This window comes from Triticum aestivum, chromosome 1A (assembly GCF_018294505.1).
Source record: "Triticum aestivum cultivar Chinese Spring chromosome 1A, IWGSC CS RefSeq v2.1, whole genome shotgun sequence".
Classification (NCBI taxonomy): Eukaryota; Viridiplantae; Streptophyta; class Magnoliopsida; order Poales; family Poaceae; genus Triticum; species Triticum aestivum.
In genome coordinates, this window is record NC_057794.1 from 366,505,561 (window position 1) to 366,516,673 (window position 11,113).

General features: G+C 45.3%; 1 protein-coding gene across 1 annotated transcript; it reads left to right on the top strand.

The window, feature by feature from the left end:
• The first annotated feature begins 1,288 nt into the window (after positions 1-1,288).
• On the top strand, positions 1,289-7,536 carry LOC123051337 (serine/threonine-protein kinase BSK1-2). Its single transcript, XM_044474200.1, has 9 exons — positions 1,289-1,789; positions 1,890-2,025; positions 2,719-2,852; positions 3,267-3,372; positions 3,662-3,747; positions 5,258-5,446; positions 6,429-6,614; positions 6,689-6,802; positions 6,888-7,536. Exons 1-9 carry the CDS (start codon positions 1,421-1,423, stop codon positions 7,140-7,142), a joined length of 1,575 nt encoding a protein of 524 aa, XP_044330135.1. The 5' UTR covers positions 1,289-1,420; the 3' UTR covers positions 7,143-7,536.
• Positions 7,537-11,113: the final 3,577 nt, after the last annotated feature.

Below are 11,113 nucleotides of genomic sequence, written 5' to 3' on the forward strand. Positions count from 1 at the left end.
AGTTCTCTTCAAATGGGCTCCTGAAAAAAAGAAATTCTTTGTTGATATGAATAGTCTATTATTCCTATTAAGCCAGGCTCTCACACATTGGTTGGTGGCATTGCTTTGGAGGTGCTTTGAATGTGTGATCTAAGGATGGAGGCTTGAGGCAGGGAACATGGTTGTGCATCGACAACGGTTGATTGTCTACCCGAGCCAGTGTGGTGATATGTTGGTGGCCACGATCCCAACTACAAGTACATGGACAACAGTGTCAGGCTGTTGCGTCCTAATATGACGGTTCTCTGCTCGGGGCGCACGAGTGATAGCGGAGTCCTGTGCCACCAGGTGATTGTTGTGACGAGACGGTAGAACTTGGATCTTCATACCCACAAGGACAAGTATGTTTTGCAACTGATTCTGCCGCCATAGATGAGGACGACGCGAGATTGTTGGAGCGACTTGAATTGTGATTTTGGCGGTGTCGATGGCCTTCCTTCCTCAATCTTTGTCGCTATGTGTGACGATGACCTTCGTTGTTCAGAGGCTTTTGGGGCGACCAACTTTTATTGCGGCTTGAATGCCTGCTTGTGTGAGCATGGTCTTTACTTGCACAACATCTCAGGTCAAGATTGTGCTACGCATGTAGCTATTGGGATCACGGAAAGTGGTGGAGACGATGACTTTGATGTGGTGGTGCTTCTTAAGTACCAGTCTCGAGTTCCGAGGTGAAGACCCGAGGGTGAAAATCAATGACCTGGCCTTCGGCGGCTAGGTCTGTCCACAGTGGTGCTTAAGCGTCGTTCCATTCCTAAAGGCATTCTTGTTGGAGAATATTTCTCGTTGTACTTGTAATGTCAATAGATGGTTGGTGCAGATACGATCATTGCTATAGGTTGTTGATCTTTTTTTTATCGACTGAGAGTTCCTTTTTCTTTCTACTACTTCATCAAGGCATAGCTTCGATGTCGTATGACTTTGCTATTAACTGGTCTTATTTTGTGTGTGTCTGTGTTATTGTTTTTGTGGTGGGCATCTTAGTTATGCAAACAGCGGGTGTATGCTCATCATGTTTGTATAAAGCTTCATCGACAAATTGAGAGTCGCGGGCTAGTTTCTTGTCTCCGTCAACATTTGTGCATGATCTGTCACGCTTGGGTGGTCGTATTATAACAAGTGTGTGTACACATGTGCGTCATCTGGCAAGGAAGAAATGGACGCAGCCGACGGATCCTAGTCCCGAAATGTCCGCGTTCCAGACTACTACAGTCATCGTAACCCAAAGAGCACGAGGAGGGAGCAACACGGGACCGAAACCCAGAGAAGCCGCAAGCAAGTTACAACAACCGTCCCCTCGCCCCCACGCACACGAGCGCACAGCCGCGCACGCAAAAGGCCCGGCCAGCGGACGCCGACGGACTTTTCTCCCCACGCTTCCTTCATGGGCTGCTGCGGCTCCTCGCTGCGGTCGTGGGTCCACGCGGAGAAGCCGCCGGCGCCCCGGCGGCCCGCTCCATCTTCCCCGCCGCCGCACCGCCCCTCCTTCACCCTCAAGGCGCAGAAGGCCGCCCCGCCGCCGCCGACCGCGGCGCGTGGGGAGGAGGAGCAGGAGGTCCCGGCGCTCGCGGAGTTCTCGCTGGCGGAGCTCCGCGCGGCCACGGACGGCTTCGCGGCGGGGAACATCGTGTCGGAGAGCGGCGAGAAGGCTCCCAACCTCGTCTACAGGGGCCGGCTGCGGGGCGCCGCCCCTCGCGCCATCGCCGTCAAGAAGTTCGCCAAGCATGCCTGGCCCGACCCCAAGCAGTTCGCGGTAGGAGGGAGAAGCCGCGAGGAACTCGTGGTTTGGTGTATTGCTGAATTGGGAGTTTTGGGGGCATATGGTTTTGACGAATTGTTTGTCTGGTTTCCAGGAGGAGGCGAAGGGGGTGGGCAAGCTGCGGCACCGGAGGCTGGCAAACCTCATCGGCTACTGCTGCGACGGCGACGAGCGGCTGCTTGTCGCGGAGTTCATGTCCAACGATACCCTCGCCAAGCACCTGTTCCACTGTGAGTCCCCCAAGTAACCCCCCTCGCCGCAGACTGTCTTTAGTTAGTAAGTTGCCCGGACCGTTTGTTGATTCTACAGAACTTGGAAATCCTTTGCTTTAGTGGATGTTGCTGAATTATGGGATGCGGTAAGCAAGTGTTGAATTTGGCAAGTTATTGTGTCTGCACAAGGCTTCTACTCTCAGTGCAGTGTTTGCAGCATTTTGAATTTTTGATGTCAAACTTAAGCAATTGATATACAAGTTATTTCGATTAGCATCCTGGATGCAATTGAGTCTAATTTATCTCAGGATTACACACATCCTGTTTGTGATTGCTACTTCGGTCATTCTTGAGTTAAAGACTTACTAGTGATGACATTTATCACCAAAGGGAAGTTATTGTTTCTGCACAAGGCTTCTACTCAGTGCAGTTGTTTGCAGCATTTTGATGTCGAACTTAAGCTATTGATAGTTAATGCTTGATTGACCTTCCCTCGGGTCTCCAGCTTCCATGCTCACTTGTTATTTTGATTATCACCTTGTATAAAAGGGAAATATTGCACACATACTGCTTGTGATTGCTAATTTGGTCATTTTGACTTAAATACCGACAAGTGATGGCACTTATCATCTGTGCACAATGGGTATGAACTGGTCTTGCAAACAACTATCAAATTAATATGCTCTTCGCCATACTTTTGCCCTTGTGCAGGGGAAAACCAGACTATTGAATGGGCTATGCGTCTGAGAGTTGCATACTACATTGCCGAAGCATTGGGATATTGCAGCAATGAGGAACGCTCTTTATATCATGACCTAAATGCATACAGAGTCCTCTTTGATGAGGTAAATGATCAGCAAGACAAGTCTATTTAAGTGTATAGACTTTGTCAAACCAATGATTAATGTCTTGTGCTGATGGCCATGGTGACGATATTTAGAGGTTTCCAAGTTTAGATTTCGTTTTACCTAAAAAAAGTCAAGTTTTTTTTTTCTGTTAACAAGAAACTGAAATGTTAGCAGCTAGCTGTCTTTTTATGCACTGTTTATGCGCGCATAAACTACAAGGATAATTCGATTACTAGGAAAATTGTTTAGCAGAACTTACATTGGCATTTGGAAGATGTCATGCATTCAATTTGTTTACAACTTCACCAAGTAGGTTTTATTAGATGTTGATTGCATCCAACAGTTGAACATGTCATTTGTACCAATTACCATGCATGTAAGCAAAGCATCTAATAACCTTTCTGGTTGCAGAATGGTGATCCACGCCTCTCATGCTTTGGTCTGATGAAAAACAGCAGGGATGGGAAAAGTTATAGCACAAATCTAGCGTACACACCTCCAGAATATCTGAGAAATGGTATTTAATCCTTTTCTTACTTAGTAATGAAATATTTCTTCTTCTAGGAGTTCAGTTTTATTATTGCAATCCTCCACTCCACAAACAATAGGAATGTCAGGGGATGAAGCTTTAATCTGTCGGCACTGAATAACAAAATTTCTCAAAGTGGAAAGACAAATATAGTACTTTTGTTAAGATATTGGTTAAATGTATTAGATAGAAATCATGAGGAGTCTTTTCTGCATTATTGATGTTGACAAAGGCACCACCGATGCGCATTTGAGTTTTTGTCTTTTCTTTCTTTCAGGCAGGGTCACAGCAGAAAGTGTCATTTTCAGTTTTGGCACTGTACTCCTCGATCTTCTCAGCGGAAAGCGCATACCTCCTTCCCATGTAAGTTTGTTAAGCATGTTTTCTTAGCTTCCATCATATTCAGCTAAGGAAATACAGAAATTATGCCAAAGAGATACTTGTTTGGTTTTTCTTGCTAAGCTTCATGCACTAGCCAACGCAACCAAAAGTCCAAACTAATGGAAAGGGCTAGGTAATCCACATATACACTTCAACATGCTTTCGCAATTTATCCAAAAATTGTTGTTGTCCCCCTCTGTGTCTTCTTGAACCATACCTCTGAGTCTATTCACGCGCTGACTTCCCGCGTCACATGTGAGAGGGGTTTTTGAAGTGTATATGTTGCTTGCCTAGCATTTCCATCAGTTCGGACTTTTGGTTGCGTTGGCTAGTGCATGAAGCTTAACATTTCTCAGCAGTCAGCACAAATACCAGTTGAACACCCATGTAGATTGAACTATAACGAAAACATTCATGTTGAATTTCATATTTAGCTGTACAAGTTTGCGCGGATCCACACAGGTTTTCTGCCAAGAAATTCTTACATATAATGTATACTATTATTTGAAGTAATAGTAATATTGTTTAGCCAATACACATGGTCATTACACATCCAGGCTGACATCTATGCTCTGACCAAGAGGATGTAGAAGTCATTCGTGTGCTGTATGATTGGCCCAACAGGCAGTGTCAGCTTAGTAGCTTACCCTTGTAAAATGCTCTAATAGCCACTTTGCAATATCACTCCCACCTATATGTTGTGGCCATATCTCCCCCTTCAAGCATAGAGTCGCTCCTTGTGTTGGCCGCTCAATGCTATATGCTGTCGCTTGCGTCATCCGTGTCACTTGCCTCGCTCGTGGCAGACATGATCGGTGTGACGACACTCAGTGTCAGTACAGAGTTTACTGGTTGGTGTTCACCTCACCCTCACCCTCACCCTATGCCCATTTGGACCTTTTTTATCCAAAAGGGGATAGCCCCGGCCTCTGCACCATCATGATGCATCATCATGATGCACACAGCCATTTTATTAATAAATTATCCAATGTACAAAACAGTCATGAAAACAAAGGAAAAAAGATGGAGCACGACCATGATCGGTCAAAAATGAGATTACATGAGTCAAACACATAATCTACTACTGGTTCGCCGGCCAAATTGGTTGAATAATCCCTGTGCGACAGTCTCAAAACGTCTGCACCCAAAGGCCATGTGCTCCTGAGCGTTGCATTAGTCCAACTAGCAGCTGAGGTAGGCACCAGTAGCACAAACCTTTCGGGGGATTTCATTGTCCTCATGCAATTTTTGGGTTGCACCAATAGAATTTCCTTCTTATGTCCGATAATTTTTTGGTCGTTTTGAACACCCATATCTGAAAAACTTGATCAACCCATTAAATATTGTTGGAATTCCATGCGACCTACTCAACTTGTTGTGTGTAGAAACTACGGCCTGTACAATTATTTACCAAAGCCTATCACCAGTTAGGAAGACAATGTACATTAGTATGCACACTGGTAATGATGGGTATATGCTTCATTGCACTCAGGCACTTGATATGATAAGAAGCAGAAACATCCAAGCACTAATGGATTCACATTTGGAGGGGAACTACTCAACGGAGGAGGCTACTACTTTGGTGAATCTTGCTTCTCAATGTTTGCAGTATGAACCAAGAGACCGGCCTGATATAAAGAAGTTGGTTTCCATTCTCGAGCCACTGCAAACCAAATCAGAGGTAATAACATCTACTCTTCTTATGTTTCTTCTAGTTTTTGACTATGAATTAAGATGTTTTAGCATTGGACTACAGAGCCCCCCTTTCCTATCATTTACGCTATTGATATGTTAGTGTAACTTCCGCATTCACATGATGATTCCTGACATTTCAGTCATGTACTTGAGAGTTTCTCGTGCATGCTGTTCAGAAGTATTTTCACTGGGCCCTTTCAGGCCCTTTGGTCGAAATGTGGGTAACTGTGGCAGTAACATACTCCCTCCTTCCAGATATATAGGACAAATTTTGATTGGTTAAGACAAGGATTTGACCAACAATTACTCCATCAGCATGTAGTTTATGTGACACAAAGTTGATGTCAGTGGATTTGTATGTTAATGAAGTACTCCCTCTGTCCGAAAATACTTGTCATCAAAATGGATAAAAAGAGATGTATCTAAAATACGTCTAGATACATCCCCTTTTATCCATTTTGATGACAAGTATTTCCGGACGGAGGGAGTAATTGTTGGTTCAAGCCTTGTGTTTACTAATCAAAATACACCCTATATAACTGAATGGAGAGGGAGTAGTGACCAACCATTTAGTGGTGATGAATGTTATTAAATATATTGAATAACAGTACTCAGTACTCAACATATGGGCATATCTCCCGCCAAAAAAAGGGCATATGCCCACTTTGGCATAGAGTATATAATGTATGTCTTCCAGCACTGTGCAAAGGCTGTATGTTCCAAATTGTGTTCAGCATGTTATGTTTGTTACTCCCTCCGTCTCATAATATAAGATGTTATTACAGCCGATATACACATATTGGTTGTAATAACATCTTATATTATGGGAAGGAGGGAGTATTTATTTAGGCCTAGTTTTGTACGTAACATTTTGCTTTGTTACTTCTGTGTTAGGAATGACATAATTTCGATAGATGAGTAGCATGACATGTATATCTGATGATTTCTCATTGCAAAATACAAAGCAGGTGCCATCCTATGTGATGCTTGGAGTTCCGAAACCTGATGAACCGTCAAAGGCACCACCTAGCCCTACTCCACAGCCACAGCACCCTCTTTCTCCCATGGGAGAAGCCTGTTCAAGGATGGACCTAACTGCCATACATCAGATTCTAGTCTCGATGCATTACAGAGATGATGAAGGGAGTAATGAGGTAAAGAGCATCGTGTTCTGTTTCCAGCATGTCCTTTCTGCAGTGCTGTATCTTCACCGGTCTCCACATTGCAGTTATCGTTCCAAGAATGGACACAGCAGATGAGGGATATGTTGGACGCCCGGAAACAGGGCGACTTTGCTTTCCGAGACAAGGACTTCAAAGCAGCCATAGATTGTTATACTCAGGTAGTGCCTTATCTGGATCTATAGGACGTTCTCCAAGTCGCTGTAAAATTTTCTGATCCATCCTTTGCCTGTTATTGTTTCACAGTTTGTTGATGTCGGGACAATGGTGTCGCCAACGGTTTACGCCAGACGGAGCTTGTGCCACCTGATGTGTGACCAGCCTGACGCTGCCCTCCGGGACGCAATGCAAGCGCAGTGTGTGTATCCCGATTGGCCCACAGCTTTCTACATGCAGGCGGTCGCCCTGTCCAAGCTAGATATGCAGAGTGACGCCACCGACATGTTGAACGAGGCCTCACAACTTGAAGAGAAGAGGCAAAAGAGCGCAAGAGGTCCATGAATGAAGAGCATATTAAACTCGGAGAAGTCACATCCATCCCATATATATGTATGTAATCGGTAGTTTGCGCTGATCTGAGCGGTATAGGAGCTAGAAGATCTGCGGGAAGACGTTTCACTGAAGAGTCCTGCGAATGCGATTGAAGGAACTCGTTTGGTTTGGCATACCTGTGATAGGTAGTGCATTTTTGGGCCCATGTTTGTTGTATATAACGTCAGTTGAAACAGGCAGCAAACGCGGTCGTTCGTTTGAATGTGTGTTGCTGGTTGTTGGGAAGGGTCCTTGTTGTAGCTAAAGCAAATAAACATACCTATATCCTGTTTGTACAGAAAATATTGGTTTGGATGTACATCGGCCTGAGTACATTCCTGCTCATCTTATGGGCTATGTAGAATTGTGGAGTCCTTGCATAATTATCTACGCTTGCACTGCGGTTGAATGATTGCCTGAAGAGCATAACTGTTACAGGTTTGGCACATGACACTGTCTAAGCCGGTAGCATTTCCCCTCATGACTCCATGATCTCCCTCCAGACGCTTCAAGTTTGTACCGACCGAGGATATTCGAAAGACCCCTTTGTTGACTGGGAGTTTAGATTTACGCGTTTGGTATTGGTAAGTTGCCTGAATTTACAACTCACGCCAGTCAAATTTCAAGCGCAACCCTGAGGAAGAGATGGGATGCCGCAGTGCAAGCACAAGGCGCGGGGTCGCCGGCGTGGTTGAACCCGGAGCGACCCGGAACAAGGTGGCAGCAACATTGCTGGTGGAGGGGTGTCAATGATTCATTGTTTCGGGTGCAGTATGGGGTGGGGGGTTCGAAAAGAACTCGAGTTTAGAGGGATGGTTGTGGGCGGCACCATACCGGAGGGCGGCAGGAGGAAGAGGAAAAGACAGTGACAACATGAAGCTTTTTTTTTGTGACAACATGAAGCTAGGACAATGTGGTGTCCTGATTGAAAGAATCGGAAGTCACTAATAATTCGAGGAATTTGGGATGAGGAACAAACGAACGGGGAGAGATTTCTTAGAGAGAAAATAGGTGAGAATGTTCACAAATTTCATAAGCAACATATCCCTCGCAGCTAACAACTACACCACACATTCTAATTCCCTTACTTACAAGTAGACCACATCACCATTCTATAACTTGTAGAGCCATCTCACACTACTCATTCTATCTCGTCTTCTTCCTGCCCGATGGTCCCCTTTCCTTCGTCGGCCCACTCAAAATAGAGGTGGGGTCCGACGACTCATTATCCACCATACCGGAAGAAGGCATTAACCCCCCCCCCCCCCTCCCTCATGAGCTTGCTCATCTTCTTCCAGAGAGCCGCCAGAAATCGCTGCTTAAGCACATAATAATCTTCCCATGCCGTGTACTGCGGCACATGAGCCTGCTGGATAAGCACTTGTGGGGTTGCAACATTGCCCTTGCGCACGAGCCGCCAATCAAGAATGACCAACGATGGAAGCCACCAAACACATGAGTGTAATTGGGAGTGAAAGGCTTCAAATGAGAAACATGAAAGACTAGATGCACCTGGGCAGAGGTTGGAAGTTGAAGTTTGTATGGCAGGTCACCAATGCGCTCTAGCACTGTGTATCGCCCAAAATATTTGTAGGACAACTTCAGTTTACTGCTGGTTCACCAATGTTTGTTGCGCATACGGTTGGAGCTTCCACATGACTTGGTCGCCGATGATGGATTATCTTTTAGTACGCTTCTTGTTTGCATAATTTTTCATGCACTGCTTGGCACGAATTAACTGAGCACATAGCAACTCTGTTTGGGCTGATAGTCTAGAACAACACTGGTGGTAGGGGAATCATCCAAAAATAGTCAAACTTGGCATTCCATTGAAATTGGGACAATGTGATAGAGTGTTGGGGAGAACAACCCAACAACGTGTAAAAAATGAAGTTGTACCAGAATCCGGCCATGCCTAACCAGCGACGCCAATGATGCAGATTGCCCTGAATTTCAGAACGATGGTATTGCTCTAGGTATTCACCTCTAGGTATTCACCTCTCGCTCTTCCCATCTATCTGCAGACAATATGAAGCGCTATAGTGCAATTGAGTGCCCATGGATTGAAAAAAGTTGTGCCAAAACTTACTTGTGAAGATCTTGTATCGATCAGAAATTATGGTCTGAGGTATGCCATGAAGTTTGACCACACTGTCGATGAATACCTTGGCAACAGACTTAACCGTGTAAGAATGATGCAAGGGAAAGAGATGTGCGTAGTTTGTTAAATGATCCATGATCACCAGGATGTAATTTGCACATTCACAAGATGGTAAGCCCTCAATGAAAACCATCGTCAGTTCTGGCCATGGACGCTCTGGTGGAGGAAGTGGTTGGAGTAATTTAGCTGGACTGGAGTTGTTGTGCTTTGCATGTTGAGAAATTGGGCATTGGTGAATGTAATTTCCCACAACTACTTTCTGAAGGAAATATTCCCTAGAGGCAATAATAAAGTTGTTATTTTATATTTCCTTATTCATGATAAAGGTTTATTATTCATGCTAGAATTGTATTGATTGGAAACCTTGATACATGTGTGAATACATAAACAATCACCGTGTCCCTAGTGAGCCTCTACTAGACTAGCTCGTTGATCAAAGATGGTTAAGGTTTCCTAACCAAGGACATGAGTTTTCATTTGATAACGAGATCACATCATTAGGAGAATGATGTGATGGACAAGACCCATCCGTTAGCTTAGCATAATGATCGTTCAGTTTTATTTCTATTGCTTTCTTCATGTCAAATACATATTCCTTCGACTATGAGATTATACAACTCCCGGATACCGGAGGAATCCCTTGTGTGCTATCAAACGTCACAACGTAACTGGGTGATTATAAAGATGCTCCACAGGTATCTCCGAAGGTGTTTGTTGAGTTGGCATAGATCAATATTAGGATTTGTCACTCCGAGTATCGGAGAGGTATCTCTGGGCCCTCTCGGTAATACACATCATAAGCTTGCAAGCAAACGACTAAGGAGTTAGTCACGAGGTGATGTATTATGGAACGAGTAAAGAGACTTACCGGTAACGAGATTGAACTAGGTATGAAGATACCGACGATCGAATCTCGGGCAAGTAACATACCGATGGACAAAGGGAAATACGTATGTCATCATAACGGTTCGACCGATAAAGATCTTTGTAGAATACGTAGGAGCCAATATGGACATCCAGGTTCCGCTATTGGTTATTGACCGGGGAGGTGTCTCGGTCATGTCTACATAGTTCTCGAACCCGTAGGGTCCACACGCTTAACGTTCGATGATGATATAATATTACATGAGTTATGTGATTTGGTGACCAAATGTTGTTTGGAGTCCCGGATGAGATCACGGGCATGACGAGGAGTCTCAAAATGGTTGAGAGGTAAAAATTGATATATAGGACGAGGGTATTCGGACACTGGAAGTGTTTCGGGGGGTACCAGGTACTTATCGAGAGCGCGACCGCCTAAGCCGAGAGTGCCGCCGCATCCGCATTGAGCGCGGTCGCTTCCGCTGAGAGGGCGTCTACGACAGCCGACAGCGCAGCTGAGACGGCTGCAGCTGCTGCTGCGACGACGGCTGCAAACGCCGAGAGCACTCGAGCTGCCGTCTGTGCCACCGATGTCGCCCTGGCCCGGGTCGAGGCCATCCACGCTAAGATCGAGGATGCTGTTAGGGAACGTAGCAGAAATTCAAAATTTTCCTACGCGTCACCAAGATCTATCTATGGAGAAACCAGCTACGAGTAGAAGGAGAGTGCATCTACATACCCTTGTAGACCGCTAAGCGGAAGCGTTCAAGTGAACGGGGTTGATGGAGTTGTACTCGTCGTGATTCAGATCACCGATGATCAAGTGCCGAACGGACGACACCTCCGCGTTCAACACACGTACAGCCCGGTGACGTCTCCCACGCCTTGATCCAGCAAGGAGAGAGGGAGAGGTTGAGGA

What these genes read in the sequence shown, in the direction of transcription:
- LOC123051337 (XM_044474200.1), top strand. Translation starts at nt 1,421, where the DNA reads ATGGGCTGCTGCGGCTCCTCGCTGCGGTCGTGGGTCCACGCGGAGAAG. An exon ending in ACAGAGTCCTCTTTGATGAG is followed by an intron (nt 2,853 to 3,266) that starts GTAAATGATCAG and finishes TTCTGGTTGCAG; the next exon opens with AATGGTGATCCACGCCTCTC. An exon ending in AGCGCATACCTCCTTCCCAT is followed by an intron (nt 3,748 to 5,257) that starts GTAAGTTTGTTA and finishes CATTGCACTCAG; the next exon opens with GCACTTGATATGATAAGAAG.